The following is a 22,158-nucleotide window of genomic DNA, read 5'->3' on the forward strand; positions in this document are numbered from 1 at the left end:
GGGGGATACTCTGAGATAAGAGATGACAATTCAATGATCTACATTACCAACTCAAAAGAACATCTAGTTCAGCTACGACTACTACTACTTTACTGTATATAGTCTATATATGTATGTAAATGTGTGTGCATGCGTTGGTATACACCTTAGATATACACATGCATTGCTTCTGCATCAAGTAGCTGATAAAAGAAAATAATTAACAGAAAATTCACTCTTCAAATACTTTGTTGAAATATATTTTTGAGACATAAACAGAATCTAAACAGTGTTAATAATTAAGTTTATAACGGCAAGTTCATTCTGTATTACTTCACAGTGAATATATTTTCTCAATATACTTGTTCTAATTAACACATAGATAAGATGATTGTTGCACCAATCCCTGCTGGCAGTAGACTGTTCTAGAGTGATATCCTGTATCCAGAATTCTGCAGGAAAAATTTTCACTGGTTCTTCCAATTGGCAGTATATTGTTCTAGATTGATAACTTGTACCTATAATACTACAGGAAATGTTCACTGATTCTTCCAGCTAGAAGTAGATTGTTCTAGAATGATAATCTGTACCCATAATACTGAGGGAAATTTCTACTGGTTCTTCCAGCTGGCAGTAGACTGTTTTACAGTGATAAGCTGCAACTATAATGCTGCAGGATAACTTTCAGTGGTTCTGACATCCAGTATCTCAGGAAGGATCATGGAATCAGGTATACTGATTATGCAAAGGCACTGCTTACAGTTCAAAACATGAAGAACAGACATACAACAAAGCAGAAAGCTGCTGTAAAGGGCTCACCATCTTTGTTGCTCATGTAGTTTCTAAAAGGTAAACAAAATGTACACATTTACATAGACCTTCTAATATAAACAGCTCACAACAAAGCAACAGAACAGCATATTAAGCATACTAAAATGTATACCACTCAATTCTGCACAGAGACTTCCCAAATATCAACAGAAAGTTCATAATAATAGTAATAATAAATCCATTTAGAATATACTGTTGCAAAACCACATACATCTGAGGAAAAAAAAAAGAAGTTGAAAGAGTCACATATCTTAATGCACTGTTGATTACATCACCTATTTCAGTTGCAAATGCTTGAGTAAGGTACAGAATTGATTACATACACTGAACAAACATTATGAACCGCATTAAGTAACATATTTAATTTTGAGTCTGGTGTTAAGATTTTAATTGATTTGCAAACATCAAAATTATTTTTTATTATATGAGTTTGGCATTAATTAAGGCCTCAGGATATCCTGATGTTTACTTTCTGGACCTTAACATGAAAAAAAAAAAAAAAAAAAAAAAAAAAGTTCTTATTAGCTCTAACTGAAAGCAGAATCCTTCTACAAAATGTGATGCGTATGAAAAGGGTGTGGTGAACTATATCAACTGAAAACAGATATCTATGAACTATTCACCAAATTAGAATGAGTAGCAGTTTGTCCAGTTCTTCACTTAGCAAAGTGATGTAGGCTTAAGTTTTAGCTACAGAACAAAAGCTGACTTTCTTCTAATGAATATATAGTTGTTCTCTTTACTGCAGCAATTTGTCATTGTTGCAGAGAACGATACATGGTTATTTTTTTATACCAGGAGATTCATCTCTACCTTCCGAAACTGTTGAAATGCTGAAAGACCCTCTCTACAATATAGTTAGAGTAATTTGATAATTTATCTAGTCCAAGAAAGAAAGAAAAGTTTAATGAGAAAAACATGTCATCAGAAGCAGGGAGTTCATATAGTACATATAGTACAGATAGTGCATAAGACTATAACCAGCAGGTTGCTAATTTTCTGACAGTTTCAGAAAATGCAAACATTTCTTAAGCTCAGCACAACATGCTGTGAAACGTTTATATGCCATCTGGTTCCAGTGGTTGCCCATGAGGGTATGTTGTCACTTGACTAGTGCAAGGCTGCATGATGTGGAACACAGTATTTATTTGGTTGGACAACAGTGGCCAAAGCACAGGGCAGTTTATCAATGAGAAATATTATTTGCCCAGGCGTTTGAAGACTTTAGAATTTGTTATATTAGCGAATGGAGTATAGAAGTCTGTTCCAGCATAGGTCGGAGTTGTGAAAAAAAAAGTTCAGCAAACTGTTTCTTAGTTGGTTGGACTCCACCTCACAGGCTTCATTGAAAAGGGGTATAATTAAATAAACTATAACCTTGTAGGAGCAATACCATTCAAGCATTTGAAAAGCAGCATACCAACATAACACTTTATAGGAAGAAATTGCTGCTGTGTTCAGGTTTCAAAACTTATATATCCCCCTTAAAAAATGTTGTTAAAATGTGTACATTATCACGTGTCAGTCAAATAAATTATATAGACCAATGGGACACACATCAAAGAATCTACCATTGTGTTCTGGTATCATAAATACTACATAGGTCCATGATAGCATGACATGAAAAGTACTCCATTAAATTCAGGACATCAGCAAATTTTACATACATCCAGCAGCATGCCATGAAAACTGTTTTGTCAGGTGTATGCTCCACAATAACAGAACATCAAAGTGCTAAGTAAGACTTTGCTACATATCACTCAGTTAAATATTGGGAATACTAGACTATATTATGAAAAAAACTGCCTAGTATAGAAATGAGCTTATATGAACTTACTTGATAAACTTACTTTTGTTGAGACATCCATATGTCAACCTTCCAAACATAAAATCCAAACATTACCAACATTAATGCTTACACTTTATTATGCATGCACTGGCAAACAACCTCTAAACATGCAACATCTAAACTAAAACAAACAACAACAAACTTTGTTTTTGAAGGGGCAAGCTCAGTTTCCACACCCCAACCTTGCTAATTTTATACACACACACAAACACACACACACATATATATATATATATATATATATATATATATATATATATATATATATATATATATATTTTTATATATTTTATATATATATATATATATATATATATACACACACACACACACACACACACACACACACACACACACACACACACACATATATATATATATATATATATACAGGGTCAATATTAGAACACCAAACGTTCAAAATTTCGAGTGTTTTAATATCGACCCATTTTCAGCAAACGCTGAAAATATCGAAGAAACAGAAGACCTAATTTTTTCCTAGGGAAAGAATTTGGTTGTCCATTTCTGCTGCTTCGGTATTTTCAGCGCTGTGGTGGAAAGTTACATGTCGGGTTCAGGTACGTTTGCGATTGTGTGGACGTGAGGGTTAGGGCGGGGTAGGTGAGTTAGGGTTTGGGCGCTGGTGAGGTGACTGTGCGATAGTGACGGACTTTAGGGTTAGGGTTTGGGTTAAGGTAAGTGGATAGTTAGTGGTGAATGTATAGTTTAGTGTAGGGTTAGGTGTAAGAGTTTAGGTGTATGTGTGTGGATTGCTGTTTGTTTGGTGTGCTTGTGTTGTGTGTATGTGTTTTGGAACAGCAATTATTTTCCCTAGGAAAAAAAATCGCTGTTCTGAATGTTCAATGTTTTAAATTTTTGATTCATAGGGTTCGATATTAGAACACTCGAAATTTTGAATGTTCGGTGTTCTAATATAGACCATATATATATATATATATATATATATATATATATATATATATATATATATATATATACATACACACACACACACACACCACACACACACACACACACACACACACACACACACACACACACACACACACACACACACACATATATACATACATAATGATTCTTATGTCATCATCATGATCATTCCCTTTTTCCCCATTTTTCTACAAGGGGTCAGGGTGTCATGTCAAGTATCACCATCTCTCTTGATTCAGTGACACTCTCCTACTTTTTTCCACAGTCATGCTTAATTGTCGCAGGTCCTCTTTCACACAATCCATCCATCTATTTGCTGAAGCTCAGGTCAACTCTTGTCATCTCGATTTGTTTATAACATGGGACAAGATTCCCAACAGGCAGTTGAGTGGCATGCAGCAAATTATTACTTAGTGGCTTGACATTGTGTGTGCGTGTGTGTGTGTGTTCATAGGTTCATAGGTAGGTACTAGGCTATCGGCCCAAGGGCCTACATAAGCCTAGCCAACAAGGTTCCCTAGCTTATGCCACCCAAGAAAGTTATTTTCCTGTGCCACTGTCGAGCAGAGACACAGAAGTGATCCCCGGGGTGTATTTCCTATTGCCCATCCACTCATCAAGATTTTTCTTGAAGAGTGCTAATGAAGAACTTTGCTTGACATAGATGTGTAGCCTGCTCCAGAGTATGGAAAGTCTCTGGGACAGGAATCTATCCCTCCAGCATGTCCTGTTTATTGTGGTGACAAGGTTTAGGTCCCTTGAGCGTGTAGCTCAGAGGGATTGGGATTTCTTTAGGTGTAGCATGTCCAACAGCTCTGGGTTTGACATAGCTTTATATGTTAGCAGAGATCACCTCAGAGTAGGCAATATGCTACGGAGTAAAGCTGGAGTTTTTTGAGGTGGTCAGTGTGGGGGCATTTGTTTGAGGCCAGTAATCCTCTTTGTGAGGTACTTCTGTAGCCTTTCCAGCTGCTGCAGATGTCTTGTGAGGTACATTCCAAAAGGGGTGTTGTACTCTATAATGGGTCTAATGAGTGTCAAGCAGAGGGGAACAATGACCTCTTTTTTCCTGGATGAGAACCCTTTTATGATGAGGTGTGCCATGTAGAAGGACTTCCTGGCTACTGTGGCAATGTGACTATCAAAGGAGAGACTACAGTCCACCTGGGTCCCAAGGTCTCTTATCACGCATTCAGTGTTAAGTAGATTGCTGCCTATATGGTAGTTCATGGGTACAGAGTTTTTACCAAAGGGGATGACATTGCACTTTTTGGCATTGAGCTTGAGGCTCCTAGCTTGCAGTCATCTGCGAACTTCATTAGCCAGAGGCCTTCTGTGTTAGCCTGTACTTCAGAAAAGTAGATACCAAACAGGAGAGGTCCCAGGACGGAACACTGTGGTACTCCACTTGTCACTGCTTTGAGGTCAGATTTGGAGACTGCAACTTTTACAGTGTGGGTTCTGTCAGTAAGCCAGTTGTCAACCCATCTTGTGACGTAGGGATTTATACCTAATTTAGTGAGTTTTGCTATATTTCCAGAATGGGGGATGGTGTCGAAAGCCTTGGCGTGGTCAAGATAGGCTGTGTGAATTACTTACCCTCATCTACGGCTTTGGTGACTGCCTCAAAGAAGTAGATAAGGTTCAGGAGGCATGATCTGCCTTTCACAAACCCGAACTGGGTGGGATCCAGAGTTTGGAGGTTACCAATGTCTTTGTTTATGGGTTCCATGATGATACATTCCATGGCCTTGCAGACCAGGTTCGTCAGGCTAATAGGTCGATAGTTTCCGGGATCAGTGGTGGCTCCCCCTTTATGGAGTGGGATAACTGTTCTGTGCGCCATTCAGTGGGCACAAAGCCTGATGCGAGGCTATTATTTAACATGGTGCTTAAGTGGGGAGCCAGTTTGTTCTGAAGTTCATGTAAAATGCAGCCTGGGATGTTGTCCAGTCCCATGGATGCTGTGTTTTTAGCTTTAGAGAGTGCAGCTTTTACCTGCGTAGTTGTGATTACAGGGACTCTGCATTCTTCTTGTATAGATATGGGCCCTTTAGGGGGTGAGAGATGGGTGAAGTTAGCACTGAACCTATCTGCCAGGATGTTGGCAATATTAGTTGGTTCTGTAATTTTCATGCCTTTGTGCTGTAACTCAGAGCAGATCTGGGTGTTGCCATCGAGATTCTTGGCATAGCTATAGAATGCTTTGTGGTTGTCCTTGGAATTAGTGGCGATTTTGTTTTCATAGCTAGCTTTGGAGGATCTTATAAGGGACCTCAGCTTCTTACTGAGGCTGACCAGAGAGCTCCTCCACTCATGGGATTTTACTCTCTTTTGCAACAGTTTCTTCCTTCTGTTACACAGTTTGTTTATGACAGGGGACCACCAGATTGGCTTCCTTTTTTGGAGGATAGCGTCTTGGTTCTGTCTGGGATAGCATGATCCAAGCACTTGTGTGAGTGCTTATAGAGTGTATTTGTGCAGGATTCAGCAGTTGTAACTGTATTGTCCATCTGCATGGGTGTCATGAAGTTCACCACTTCTGTCTTAAGAAGCATGAAGTTGGCATTGGAGAAATATTTTGCTGTGGTTTCCTTAATGGGGGGTGGGGGCGGGATGTGTATGTGTATATAATATAGGTGTGTGAGTGTATGTATATATGTAAGCAGACATAATGGTGATTTTATGACATTTGCTTATGCAACTACCTTCAATTTGCTGCAAAGTATTTTTGTAGAAGTTGCAAAGTTTTTGAGATATTTGCATAATTATAGCTTGTAGGCATATTCCCATATTAATGGACGCATGAATTTAAATATCTGCAAAACAACGAAGTTAGACACCAGCTGTCAGTTCAGAGCTTTTCATGCACTGTGAATATTTCTCTTCATACTATGAAGTATCATATAAACACCTTCCAGCTGAAGTTACTAACAGAATTACTAACATATCAGATATAACCATAATATTTCCAGAAAATGACACATGCTTTCATTGGTACTGAGAATTCTATTTGTCTGATATTTGTGGTGAATGGACATGTGAAAATGCTTTTCAACAATGAACCCAGGTGGGCAATCCCTGAGATATTTCAGAAATATTATATTTATACATATATACATAACAGTAGTAAGTCTAGGGTGAGCGAAGGGAGTAGTTGCCCCAAGTGTTACAGGATATATTACTTCCTTCATTATGTTTTATTACCAGCATTTTTTTTTTTTACTCTTTACTTGAAGAGCTGAGGCTGTGGGTCTGCTCTAAGAAACTGATTGGTATGAGTAAGCCTAAATCGTTTTTTTTTCATACTTTGCTGAAAATATGAGGGGGTAGGGCTCTACCTCAGGAATGGGCACTAGACACTAGATAAGCCAGCTGCAACTCTAATGGATATTTTATTACTTAATAATTTCCAGGAAAAAGCCAAAACGTAGATCACCACGATGTAGTAAAGTATAAAAGTCTTTATTAAACACAACACAAGCGCTTTCGCATACTCCTGTATGCTTCTTCAGGTTATAATTCATTACAGAAAAATCACAGGTATATATAGCAGGATTAATTAGTTAATTTCCCGCTCTTTTCCTAATTAATTCCTCATTATTGAATCTTACTTACTTTCTTTATTCTACATTTCCTTAAAGGGCAAGTAAAACTATTTGGCTCTTTGTTACATAGGCAAATCTTCATTATAACAGTGTTGTCTATATTCTATATGTAGAATTCCAAAAACTCATCCTAGCTAATAGATATGTACATTGCTATTGATAATACTAGGTCATTATGGATACACATTAACATAAAAACATGAAGAATATGTAAATATGTAAAATATGTAAAATTTTATATAACAGTAAAAGATAATAGTAGTAATATATCATTCAACCTATATTGTTCAATTAGACATAGAAGCACATGTAGTTTATAAGAAATGGTTAAATAAATCTCTCATAGTGTATATTTATAACACATTTTTCTATTCTTATTTGTCTCTGCATCTCATTATTAAATATCTATAAATGCAAACATGTTACTCAATCTCATATGTAAAACACTACTTATGGTGAAGAAATCTTTAAAAACTTTTATGAAAGTTCTTTTAGAAATATATATACATGTAATATATAATTATGTCCATCAGGACAAGCAAATCAATAGACATAGAGATAATAATAGTAATAAATAGGGTATTATTAATAAATATTGTGTATAAAAAATCAATGAAAAACATTTATATAATATAAATAAATATGTGTAATAAATTACAATAATCTAATATTTTAAAATTGATGACCTTACCACTATCAAAGACAATATCAATTTGTAGTGCCTAAGATATGAAACATGGATACATAACATCATATATATGTTTTTATCTCATGGCTAAAACAGGTTTCAAGCTAATCATGCTATTTAATCCTGGGGGTATATGTGCTTTAAGCTTCAAAATCCATTCAAGTTCAACATTTTCAATGTATGTCATGTTATCTCCTCCCCTTTTTGCTCTTCTAACCACATCTATAACACGAAAATAGAAACCATGATCATGGTATTCATTAACGTGTTTGGCTAGTGCATTAGTTAACACTTGTTTCCTCATTTCATATATATGGTTGTAGATGCGATTTTTTAATTTTCTTGTGGTTAGGCCTACATAGTATGCCTGACAGTCCTTGCATGTAGCCAGGTAAATAACATTTGTAGTCTCACAGGTTGCTTGTATATTAAAATAATAGTGTTGATCGAGATCTGGTATATAAAAGTGATTATCTGTTAAAATATGTTTGCACATATTACATTTATGACAGGGTATGGTCCCTATTGATTTTGCTTTATCTATATCATTCCCTTTGTGTAATTTATCATTGCAGAGTAATCTCTTTAAGTTCTTGCTGTTCTTATAGCAAAAACTAGGTTTATTTCCCACTACTTTCTTAACATCTTGGTTCACTGTTAAAATATTCCAGTTTCTTTTAATAATATCTGTGACATAATAGTTGTCACTAGTATACCTGGTTACAAACGGGAATGAGATACAAAATCCTGATGGCTAGAGGTTACTGATGCTAATTCAGGTTGATATTTAGTCCCTGTCCTTTTTGGACCCATTTTGTACCCAGAATAATGAGCTGTATACTTATGTACTTCATTAGTTGTTAATAAGATGTTATTACTGATCTCTTCTAGTAGATTTACAGGGTATCCTCTCATAATAAATAGATTCCTCATATTTAATATTTCCTGGTTTCTTTCAAGTATATTACTACAAAGTCTATTTATTCTCATGAATTGGTTTTTAACTATATTTACAAAAACATGTCTTGGGTGCATGCTGCTGTATTGTAGAATAGCGTTCTTCCAGCATTTCTTTCTATATATCCTGGTATCAAGTTTAGACTCTAAATTTAATGAAATGGTAATATCCAAATAATTAACTGTTTTACTGGAATATTCCATTGTAAATCTTAGGAATTCAGTAGTTGATTCCAAATATTCACAAAATTTTAACAGTAAGTTAGTATCTCCTCTCCATAGAATCAGAATATCATCCACGAATCGTCTATAAAGTATAATATTCTGTTTGTATATACTATTGAAGATATAGTGATATTCCCAATTGTACATAACAAGATTTGCATATGAATTGGCACAGGGGGTGCCCATTGCAACCCCCCATACCTGTTTGTAAAGCTTGTCATTGAAAGAAAAGACATTGTTGCTAAGTACCAGATCTAACAAGGTACCTATAAGTAATTGTGTATCCTTGTCTATACTGGTTTCTCTACACATTACTTCCCTTATCGCCTCTACTCCATATTCATTTGGTATTACTGTAAAAAGGTTGTTAACATCCATAGTAACTAATAATAGGGATGGTATTGTAGCTATGTCATGTTCTAATGAAGTTAGATCTTTCAGTAACTGCTGAGTATCTCTTAATATGGTCGGTACATTCTTCACTAAAACTCCCAGTTTAGACTCCAAATATATGGATATATTTTCTGTCAACCATTTACTCCCTGCTACTATAGGTCGCATAGGTGGGGGAAATAGTTGCTTGTGTATTTTTGGAAGTCCCTTTATCATTGGAATTAATGGGCATTCTGTGAGGCAGTAATCATAAAATTCTTTATTTAACTGCCTACACATTAACATGTCGTATAAAGTATCATGTACCTGAAAAATCAATCTATCAAGCTCAATGTCACTTATAGCTATATATTTGTCTGTGTCAGACAGCATTGCTATCATTAATTCATTATAAAAAGTAGTGTCCATCAAGACAAGTCCTCCACCTTTGTCAGCTGGTTTGCAAGTAATACTTTTATCTGTCGATAGATTCTTAAGTGCCATCTTTTCATTATAGCTGACATTATAATAAATACGATATTTCTTATCAACATCTGGAGAATGTGAAAAATAGTGATAAAATTCACTTTCACAGACTTGCAGAAAACAATTAACAACATTAGGCATATCAGGCATAAATATATTGGGTTTTCTAAAATGATTTCTATTGTCCATGTTACAGTTGTTATTGTCTTTAAAGTGTATTCTTAAAAAAACGTTTCTACAGAACATGCGTAGATCAACCAGCAGCTCCGATATGCCACTCTGCTGTGACAGAACAAACGAAAGGCCTTTATTTAAAAGGCAGGTTTCAAACTCATTCAACGAACGACTAGATAAGTTAAATGTTAAATCAGTCAATTCCTTTGCTTTCTCCTTACCTCCATGTTTTCTTCTGAGTACTTTCTTTTTCGTCTCCCCCGACTGCTTGATCTGTTTCGATTCAATGCCCGAAACTTTACTGGAAAAGGTAAAAAAGCATTCTGCATAGCTGTGGAGCCTTCCTTGGGTCTCGCACCTTTTTGTAGAATATTATGTCTTAGTCCTTCTTGGTTTGGTGGCGGTGTGTCTACCATCAATGTTACTACGCCTGCATCTTGGCGCTCTACTTGCGTCATCTCAGTCGGTGGAATGACGTTGGTAAGATGTACAGAGTTCGTGGAGTTAGGGGAGGAGTTGCCATTCAAACTAGTGGCAGCCTGTGAATTTTCAGTTTGAAATGGTTGCGATACGTTGTGCAGAGCTTGATTATTAGAATTACTCTGAGCAGCATTATATCTCGGCCAGATAAAAATCTGGCCTGTTTGAAAGTCATTGTAATCTCTGTGTAATTTCTTCTGTTTCATTTGTTGGAGCCTGTCGCTAAATGTCATGACTTGTGTGTACATAGCATCAACCTTTCTGGTGAATAATTCTCCTTTAAAGTTGTCATTCAAGTATTTATGTTGTTCTTTCACTCTATCAGCAAGTTCTTGCTCTATAGGAGTAAGATAGTCTATAAGGAGCTTGATGTATTGTTTGCTAAAGCCAACATTAAGTTCCTGCCATTGCTTTAATAGCAGAGGGTGCGTATCTCCATAGGTTGGCATACATAGAATACGCATCCCTCTGGGAATCACACCGAAGTGAAGGCAAGCCTCCAGATGTCGTCTTTGCCATACCAGTTTGTGCAACTTATACATGTTATTTTCCAAGTCTCTAAGATTAGCAATAAATTCTTTGTGGTCAATGACAGTACCTGTATAAGTATCCGTTGGTAGAGATCTGTCCAGATCCAAATTCAGTAGAGGATTTATCTGTTGGTTCATGATATCCTTCCATTTATTCACATTTTCTTTAGGCATAGGATTGTAGTCCAGTTCTATAGGAGTATCTTCCATCGTGTGACAGTAATGCTGACCCAATAAAAATAGAAATAGCAGCAAAATAAAGGTGATTACCATCCAAGGATCTCGGTTTGAAAAGCCAATAAAGTCCCAGGAAAAAGCCAAAACGTAGATCACCACGATGTAGTAAAGTATAAAAGTCTTTATTAAACACAACACAAGCGCTTTCACATACTCCTGTATGCTTCTTCAGGTTATAATTCATTACAGAAAAATCACAAGTATATATAGCAGGATTAATTAGTTAATTTCCCGCTCTTTTCCTAATTAATTCCTCATTATTGAATCTTACTTACTTAATAATTACAAATATCTGCAGACTAGTAATATCAGACAACAGGTATCACAGACTTTTGCAGGATTACATAAACTTTCATTTGATATCATGAAGTACCATGCAAATTCACACTGGCCAGGTTATTACCATAAACATTAATATGACGTATGTTCATAATGCTTCATGGAAATAAATCATGCTTTCTCGCATACTGATCACTACATTTGGGTTAGGAATTCCTCTTCTTGTAAAAGGTATGTCATGAAGGTCACAGGAGCACTGCATATTTCAGTAATCTGACCAGTTAATGAACACAGCCTGAAACATACACATGGTACACACACACACACACACACACACACACACACACACACACACACACACACACAGACATATATATACAGGGTCTATATTAGAACACCGAACATTCAAAATTTCGAGTGTTCTAATACTGACCCATTTTCAGCGAATGCTGAAAATATCGACGAAACAGAAGAACTAATTTTTTCCTAGGAAAAGAATTTGGTTGTCCATTTCTGCTGCTTCGGTATTTTCAGCGCTGTAGTGGAAAGTTACAGGTCGGGTTCAGGTAAGTGTGCGATTGTGTGGACGTGAGGGTTAGGGCGGGGTAGGTGAGTTAGGGTTAGGGCGCGGGTGAGGTGACTGTGTGATAGTGACAGACTTTAGGGTTAGGGTTTGGGTTAAGGTAAGTGGATAGTTAGTGGTGTATGTATAGTTTAGTGTAGGGTTAGGTGTAAGAGTTTAGGTGTATGTGTGTGGATTGCTGTTTGTTTGGTGTGCTTGTGTTGTGTGTATGTGTTTTGGAACAGCAATTTTTTTCCCTAGGAAAGTTCTGAATGTTCAATGTTTTAAATTTTTGATTCATAGGGTTTGATATTAGAACACTCGAAATTTTGAATGTTCGGTGTTCTAATATAGACCCTATATATATATATATATATATATATATATATATATATATATATATATATATATATATATATATATATATATATATATATATATATATATATATATATATATATATATATATATGTATATATATACACACACACACACACACACACACACACACACACACACACACACACACACACACGCACACACACACACACACACACACACACACACACACACACACACATATATATATACATACATAATGATTCTTATGTCATCATCATGATCATTCCCTTTTTCCCCATTTTTCTACAAGGGGTCAGGGTGTCATGTCAACTATCACCATCTCTCTTGATTCAGTGCCACTCTTCTACTTTTTTCCACAGTCATGCTTGATTGTTGCAGGTCCTCTCTCACATAATCCATCCATCTATTTGCTGAAGCTCAGGTCAACTCTTGTCTCTCAATTTGTTTATAACATGGGACAAGATTCCCAACAGGCAGTTGAGTGGCATGCAGCAAATTATTACTTAGTGGCTTGACATTGTGTGTGCATGTGTGTGTGTTCATAGGTTCATAGGTAGGTACTAGGCTATCGGCGCAAGGGCCTACATAAGCCTAGCCAACAAGGTTCCCTGGCTTATGCCACCCAAGAAAGTTATTTTCCTGTGCCACTGTCGAGCAGAGACAAAGAAGTGATCCCCGGGGTGTATTTCCTATTTCCCATCCACTCATCAAGATTTTTCTTGAAGAGTGCAAATGAAGACCTTTGCTTGACATAGATGGGTAGCCTGTTCCAGAGTATGGGAAGTCTCTGGGACAGGAATCTATCCCTCCAGCATGTCCTGTTTATTGTGGTGACAAGGTTTAGGTCCCTAGAGCGTGTAGCTCAGAGGGATTGGTATTTTTAGGTGTAGCATGTCCAACAGCTCTGGGTTTGACATAGCTTTATATGTTAGACAGAGATCACCTCAGAGTAGGCGATATGCTATGGAGTAAAGCTGGAGTTTTTTGAGGCGGTCAGTGTAGAGCATTTGTTTGAGGCCAGTAATCCTCTTTGTGAGGTCCTTCTGTGGCCTTTCCAGCTGCTGCAGATGTCTTGTGAGGTACATTCCAAAAGGGGCGTTGTACTCTATAATGGGTCTAATGAGTGTCAAGCAGAGGGAAACAATGACCTCTTTTTTCCTGGATGAGAACCCTTTTATGATGAGGTGTGCCATGTAGAAGGACTTCCTGGCTACTGTGGCAATGTGACTATCAAAGGAGAGACTACTGTCCACCTAGGTCTCAAGATCTCTTATCACGCATTCGGTGTTAAGTAGATTGCTGCCTATATGGTAGTTCATGGGTACAGAGTTTTTACCAAAGGGGATGACATTGCACTTTTTGGCATTGAACTTGAGGCTCCTAGCTTGCAGTCATCTGTGAACTTCATTAGCCAGAGGCCTTCTGTGTTAGCCTGTACTTCAGAGAAGTAGATACCAAACAGGAGAGGTCCCGGGACGGAACCCTGTGGTACTCCACTTGTCACTGCTTTGAAGTCAGATTTGGACTCTGCAACTTTTACAGTGTGGGTTCTGTCAGTAAGCCAGTTGGCGACCCATCTTGTGACGTAGGGATTTATACCTAGTTTAGTGAGTTTAGCTATAATTCCAGAATGGGGGGAATGGTGTCGAAAGCCATGGCATGGTCAAGATAGGCTGTATGAATTACTTACCCTCACACACACACACACACACACACACACACACACACACACACACACACACACACACACACACACACACACACACACACACACACACACACTCACACACACACACACACAAATGTATTACTAACATCTGTTGGCTTAGTTCTTTGAATACTTTCTGCTGCTTTACACATGCAGTACGTATTCTCTGTGGATGTTGTTTTTCTGCTTAAGTACTTGCTCGTGTTATATTTACATATTTATTTACATATTTGAGTCTTAACTGCATAATTCTAATATAGTTTCCAATCTGGTATTCCTAAACCACCATGTTCTGTGGGGATAAACAACGTAGCCCCCTTAACTCTTACCCTCATTCCATTCTAGAGCTGACAAAGGATGTTATGTCAATAAGTTTCTGAGACCAAATTTCAAGCTAGCTCTACAGAACATGACAAAACTTGTGAAATACATATGTGTAAGGTGATTGTCAGTCTGTACAGAAGCTGAACATTAAAACCTAATTTCAGCAGTTTACTATGGAGATTCAGTTCTACCCAGAGATAAAAAAGAAATCCAGTTTTCCCTATAGTATGGAATGGCTTTAAGACACCTCATTAAACCCCAGTATTATCCCTAGGCATTTCTATAGTACCAGCCTGGTGATATCTCTAGGCATCTCAAATTGTTTCTTCATATTTATAGTAGTAATTGCAAAACCAAGTCATACTCAAGGCATTGAAAGATTTCATTCTATAGCTTCACGTGATAGGCAACAGCAGCATTGATTCCTAACTTTTGTCAAGGGCTGCAGAGATAGTAAGTGCTGTTCATACACTATCTATTAACTTTCTCATAATTTTTATATTCCTACAGATATGTCAACAACCAAGCAGTAGAGACATAACTGCTTAGTTTCATATGAAAACTGACAGCTGTAAGGATAAAAGGCTGCTAACAGCATGTATATAGCATTAGTCAATACTGAGCAAGTGGAAGTTTTACTTATTTTATTTAAACATGTAATCTAATGAGCTTCACCACTCTAAAGAATAGTTTGTGATGATTTGTTAGTTGTATTTATGGTTCTGGAGATATGAACAGTTGCATGAACTATGAGGATATAACCTGATTTTTGTCAAAAGGCAGGATGCAGCCATTACATAATAAGGGTGCACACTTCCAGAGCTCCTTCAGAATGAATGAATATGAATAGTGCGCAATACAGTCATCTTCATTGTGGCTTGTAATTATTGGATTGGAGGTATCTATAAGGAAATTGCCATGGCATTGTAGACCATGGTGGTTTGAGTTATAACTATGCTAGATAAATCTAAGAGGTACATTTCAAAAGGGATGTCCTGTTAAGAGAGTAGATGAATAAGTAATGACTTCAGTAGAGCATGCCAAAATGTCCTCTGAAAAGTGAGTTTTGGAATGTTAAAAAAAAAAAAATCTGATTAGCCAGGGATGAAATTTGTTTAGCATACCATTCCACTGTGTGGTACTATGAGTCCAAACAGAAGCAAGGGCAGTACATGTGTTTTAATGGAAGGAAAGCTGTGTGTGGGACCAAAACTATGCTTCATCAATGTATATAATCGGATAGCGGTTCCTCATACCAAAATACTACTAAATGTACAGCACAAATGTGAGATGCTTTTCAGGTTTTTGAATCCACTAAATTACTAGACATTGAACCCAGGAGTGTTCAGATCACCCATACTTGTAAGACAATGTATTGCCTTATTTATTTTATAATGCTTACTGTTCTAAAGGAGTTACATATAAAGTTTCTGAATTTCACTTCCTCCAAATAATGTTCATGGAAAAGAGCATGTGCCTTGTTAAATAATAGAACAGTGCATCAAATATCATATGCACCATAATAAGTCTCCTCAAAGCTGACAGGTATCATTGTCTTCATCCTCAGACAAAAAGGCTGTCCAGAGTAGCTTTCAGTTAATAGCTAACAATAAATTAAATTAGTAGTAAGTCAGAATCCTAAGTAATCTGCGGAGTCCTTGCAGAAATTAAAACATCCTGTAGGGTGCTAGGTGTGGAAGGCATGAAGGCAGAAGTTTTACTGGTCCTGATTCAGACCAATTACCTCAGTAAAATCTTGTAAAGTGGCTAGTACTAGGGGCAAACCTTAGATGGGATGTGAATCATTCACTTATCTAAGCACTTTAACAACTGTGTTCAACAGTTTCAAACCCTTAAACTTGTGTTGGTGTACAAAAGAGAAGGGCTACAAGCACAGTAGCTAGTGAGAAGAGACTGGGTGACAGCAGACAGCCTTGCTATTGTCTCATGTGTCCAGCATGACACTTTTGAGATATCCAAGTCTGTAGGATGGGTGCAATAGATAAGTTTTATAAAACCTGAATGTTATGTATTTTGACAGAAGGGAAGCCAAGAAAAACTGACTACTCCCCATAAGTAAGCCTGTGAGACTGAGTTGAACGCTTCTGCCAAACTAATTATATGATTATAATTATTATATGAGTGCGGCCACTATTTGTACCTTGAATGAGGGAAACAGGGTCCTCAGATGGCCAAGACTTGCTAGGAAATAGGCATTAACAAATCTTCTTTGTTGGAGACCAAGTAAGGCATGGCAGCAATGCAGTAGGAACACGTAAGGCATGGCATGTCAGCCCTGGGTTTGAGTTCTCATGTGAAGTCAGTTGTCTCACCAAGCCCAGAATGTGGTCATCAGCTGCAAAGCTCTCACTCACCTCACAATATGCAGGGGTGGGCCTAAAACAATACAAGCAAAACTAGATGAGCGTGTGCAGCTTCCTGGTTAATATTTGTTTTCTGTGTTAAGCATTTTCCTTTGTTGAGGCTCACTGGGGGGTTGGTCTGTCATAGGTGAATATAACCTGTTTAAGAAGAAAGAGGTTAATTAGTTTATTGTATGGAAAAAAACAAGTAAATAGAGGATTGTCCAGAGTTGTCAAAGCTGTAAACTGAGTTGTCTGTTACCTCAGTTATCTCAGTTCATTTGAGCGTTGATGTTAGGTGGGACACTTCCTCGTCTGTTGTATCGGGTTCTCTGTTTTATTTGGCTCGAAGTTTTGTCGAGTTGATGTTACCTGTTAGGGAGTAAAGCTTTGTTTAAGTACACTTTCAGTGATTCATGTCATTAAAATATTTTTTGTAAATAAAGATTTAAAGTCTGAGTCCTTGTTGTAGTTTAAGGTGTTTTTTATTATCTGCCGTAATAAAAAAGACCTTAGACTACACTAAGGACTTTAAGTCTGATTCTTTATACAGTCATCTAATTTTGTTTTTATTCTGAATTTAATTCTTGTTTCAAATGACAATATCTCTCTACTACTTAAAGGTATTCTAATCATAATTCAGGGGTTTAGTTCTGAAAATATCAGGTTTTTGTTGTTTAGCTGGAAGAAAAAAGCAAACATCAGAATTTTAAATATGTGCAAGTCTATCAGACCTGTAAAATAAGCATTATTTTGCAATTAGATATACCATGACAGGACATACAAGTATGTTTCTAAGACAAAAGTATAATTTTTGTTACTGATTTCATAAAATAATATGGTACAATTCAAATACATGCTGTGTTCAGCTTGAAAAAATGTAAGACACAGGTCTGTTCCGAATGAACAAAGCATTCAAATGGCTATACAAGACTATATACTGATTTATCTTCATGTAATATAGTTTAATGCATGTGACTTAAACTTTGAGGGGGGCATAACTTCAGTGACAAATAACATCGCTATTCAGGAGAAAACTCAAAATGTTTTCTTCTAATGTAATAGCAAGAACTATTCTATGTCACTAATGTATTTGCATACCGAGCAAAGTTCAACAAAACATGCCTAATGGAAGCAAAGTATAATGTAAAATGTCAGTTTGTGCCAATAAAGGTCTATGAACAAATGTGTGTATTAAAGGCCATATATCAGTCCTTCTTTGATATTTTATGATGCTACCTGTTATTTGTAATGCAATGATTCTTTGTAATTAATTCATGTAACTAAACTATGTATTGTGGAGCTTTTCTCCCCAGGCCTCAACTGAAAATGGGCTCCCCAAGTCCAGTGGACCTCCCTAGTCATCAAACTGGAATAAATAAATAAATAAATACATAAATAAATAAACTTTCAGAAAATATGAACTAGGAATCTGACTAGAAATTGCATTAAGACTGGTATTTTACCCTTAGTGATTTCAGTGTAGCATAGTGGTGAATCAGACTCCATCATTTTAGCCATAAATATTTTTTCATGATAAACTACATTGGATTTGGAATTCCAGTATAATGACACTGGTGAGGTGGTTAATTTGCGGAGGGAGCTACTCTGTAGCAGTGAGACTGAAGGTGAGCCACAGCGGCTTGTGGGTACTGGTGTTCCCTTGGACAGAGTGACTGCAAGGGCAGAGGTGAGTAGTAGTACCCAAGCCAACAGTGAGGCACTGCTGTCAGAAGATGCCAGACATCCTATGGAAGGAGAGCTGGGAAGGGTTATAAAGAAAGAGTTGAGATAGGCTCAGCTCTCAGACCCTACATTACAAAGCCTGAGGCAGGAAGCTAGTGAGGTACCTGATTCTCAAGGGAAGGGGGAATCTGTATACTGGCACAAAGGGTTACTGTACAGAGAGTGGACTCCTGACAGACGTCTAGAAGGTGAAAGAATACAGCAGTTGTTAGTACCTAGACCCTACCATCTGGCACTTCTAGCCATAGCCCGTGAGAGTCCCTTTGCAGGTCATATGGGCATAAAATGTAAAAAGAGATGTATTATGCAGAACTTTTATTGGCCTGGCATTTCTAGAGATGTAACAGGGTACTGTAGGACCTGTGAGCAGTGCCAAAAGGTAGGCAAGGCAGGAGACAAGGTGAAAGCTCCTTTGATGCCTTTGCCTGTGATTGAGGAGGCATTTCAGAGGGTAGCTATGGATATTGTGGGGCCTCTGAGTACCCCAAGCTCCACAAGGGAAAAATAGTTCCTAGTGGTAGTAGATTATGCTACAAGATACCATGAGGCAGTGGGTTTGTCCTCATTGAGGCAGAAAAGGTGGCAAATGCTTTGTTAGAGATTTTCAGCAGGGTAGGTTTCCCAAAAGAAATACTGACTGACAGAGGTGCCAATTTCATGTCAGACCTGCTGGCTTGTCTGTGAAAGTACTGTGGGGTGAAGCACTTAAAGATCACCCCCTACCATCCCCAGACTAATGGTCTTGTTGAGAGGTTAAACTCTATCCTCAAGTCCATGCTACGGGCATTTGCAGACCAGTTTAAGAGGGATTGGGACAAATATTTGACCCATCTGTTATTTGCTTACAGAGAGGTTCCCCAGGAATCCACAGTTTTTTCACCCTTTGAGTTGCTGTATAGGCATAGGGTGAGAGGGCCTCTAGACTTAATTCAAGATGAGTGGGAGGGTGAGTGTGGATCCCACAAGGAGTCTGTTGTGGCATATGCCCTAAACCTCAGAACAAGGGTCAGGGAACTCATGAGCTTGACCCAGGAGAACCTGGCAGTAGCCCAACAGCAGAAAAAGGTCTGGTATGACAAGAATGCTCGAGCCAGAGAGTATGCTGTTGGGCAGCAGGTAATGGTTCTCATTCCTGTCAGACACAACAAGCTGCAGGCAGCTTGGGAGGGACTCTACAAGGTGATAAGGATGTCAGTGATGTTAACTACATGGTGGAACTGCTAGGCAGGAGGCAGGGGCACAAATTGTACCTTGTTAACATGATGACACCTTGCCATGATAGGGAGGCCCTTATGCTGAGCATTTGCAGTGGATTGCAGGAGGAGTCTGAGAGAGATCTGGGGACTGATCTCCTCAGTGAGGCACACCTCGGTGGAAGGGGTAGCAATGTCCCAGCAGCTATCTCCTATCCAGGTTCGAAAAATCTGAGTAGTGTTACAGGAGTTTGGGGACATGCTCACTGGGACACCAGGTGTACCCACCTGTTGCAGCACCAGGTGGATACAGGACCGCTTATAGGGTGCCTGAGAGAGTCAAACAGACTCTGAGGGAGGAGATACAGGAAATGTTGGAACTAGGAGTAATTCAGAAGTCCAACAGTCCCTGGGCATCCCCAGTGGTGCTGCTGCCAAAGAAGGATGGCAGCACTAGGTTCTGTGTGGACTACAGGAAATTTAATAGTCACAGAGAGTCAGATTCTTACCCCATACCTAGGACAGATGAAACCCTAGAGCAGCTGGGTGGGGCTAAGTATCTTACCACCATTGATCTTTCCAAGGGTTACTTGCCCTTGACTCCAAGTGCTAGTGAGATTACAGCCTTTGTGACTTCTTTTAGCTTGTATGTGTTCACAAAGATGCCCTTTGGGATGAAACATTCCACCAACGACTTGCCAGAGGCTGGTAGGTCATATCCTAGCAATAGCAGGAGATTTTGCCCTTGCTTACTGAGATGATATTGTCATCTAAAGGCATTCCTAGCAAGAGCACCTTCAGCATGTACAAGAGGTGTTGGGCAGACTACAGAGGGCAGGGTTGACCATTAAGCCCAGCAAATGTCAGGTGGATATGGCAGAGGTCTCCTACCTGGGACATAGAGTGGGAAGTGGTATGATAAGGCCAGATTACAGCAAAGAATTTGTTGTGCAGGTGGATGCTTCAGTCATGGGGTGGGGGCTGTACTTAGCCAGATTTCTTCAGAGGGAGAAGAGCACCCAGTGGTTTATCTCAGTCATAGGCTCTAATCCAGGGAGGAATACTATACAACTGTAAAAAAGGAATGTCTAGCCACAGTGTGGGCACTGCAGAAACTTCAGCCTTATCTGTATGGAAAGAAATTCACAGTGGTTACATATCACAATCCCCTAACATGGTTACATCGAGTCAGCCAGCAAAATGCCAAGTTGCTAAGGTGGAGCCTAGGATTGCAAGCATATGATATGTCAGTGCAGCACTGCAGTTTGGTTAGCAATGCCAAAGCATATGGGGTCTCAAGACAGGGAATGGGGTAAGGTATAACCAAATAGACTCAACCCTCTCAAGCAACGTTTCTTAAGAGACACTTGAAAAAATAGCTTGAGTTCTCGGGGGGGGGGGGGTGTGATAAACTGAGGGGTTGCAAGCCTAGCTAAATAGAATTTTGTTAATAATTCTATGTCATTGTAAACATTGATATGATCCACAGGCTTGTTTCACAAATGTAAAGAAAACTGTGTTATGTGCTGAGCTTCATAAATGTAACCACAGTGCACCCTGCTGGAAGAAAGCAGAAATGTGTATAAATTCTATGCCTATGTAATGTATGTTTTCATGGTGGAAAACTGGGACATACAGAGTTAACTGGCAAACTCTAAGAAAATAAGCTGATAAATAAAGAATTTTACGATGTGTTACAAAGCCAGTTTATCTCAAGCTAAGAGACAAGATGTCTGGGCTAGGAGTTTCTTTCTATTGTCCTAGGACAGAGATAATTACTAGGTTTCACATGTGAAGTGTCTTTTATTAAAGTGGCTTCCTGGCAGGTGCAGATCGAAAAGAAATGTTAAATTTTGAGTTCTGTTATCCTGGGAACTAAATCAAAGAAGGGACAAGAATGATGTAATCTGAAATGACTCAGCGGTAATGTGTATTATCAATTTAAGGGCTATCGCAGGAAGAAAGTATTGCAGTTTGTATTTGTGTCTGAACCTGAACACATCAGCTCACTAGCACTTTGCTTTGTTCTGTAAGTAAGATATTTAGAACAGTGATTTCTCTTAGAGAGAGATAGAAATAGTAAAATTAGTCTACCTGTTTTCTATATTTATGTGAGACTATCCTACAATGCTGTTTTAAAGTATTTCCTGTGATTTCTGAACTCTCTATTGGCACTGTGTTGAATTAACAAGTACTGTCTTGTGTTTTTAGTATTTATTATTAAATATTTTTAAACCTTTTAACTGTGGC

General features: G+C 38.0%; 1 protein-coding gene across 5 annotated transcripts in view; it reads right to left on the reverse strand.

Moving 5' to 3' along the window:
* Positions 1 to 217: 217 nt before the first annotated feature.
* The window catches only part of LOC122793310 (protein RUFY3-like), a 1,534,975-nt gene continuing 1,513,034 nt past the window's right edge, over positions 218 to 22,158 (reverse strand). For 4 of the 5 annotated variants that reach the window (XR_006363465.1, XR_006363464.1, XR_006363463.1 and 1 more), the window contains 3 exons: positions 17,232 to 17,341; positions 16,982 to 17,128; positions 218 to 821 (listed from right to left, as the gene is read on the reverse strand). Coding sequence is in view for 1 of the 5 variants with exons in the window: in XM_044061194.1 (XP_043917129.1) it covers positions 17,264 to 17,341 (78 nt within the window). In the remaining 4 variants the exon portion in view is untranslated. The remainder of the gene's footprint in view (positions 822 to 16,981; positions 17,129 to 17,231; positions 17,342 to 22,158) is intronic. The other variant, XM_044061194.1, reaches the window with a different exon arrangement.

Source organism: Protopterus annectens, chromosome 2.part0, assembly GCF_019279795.1.
Source record: "Protopterus annectens isolate FY-2018-M chromosome 2.part0, PAN1.0, whole genome shotgun sequence".
Taxonomy (NCBI): domain Eukaryota; kingdom Metazoa; phylum Chordata; order Ceratodontiformes; family Protopteridae; genus Protopterus; species Protopterus annectens.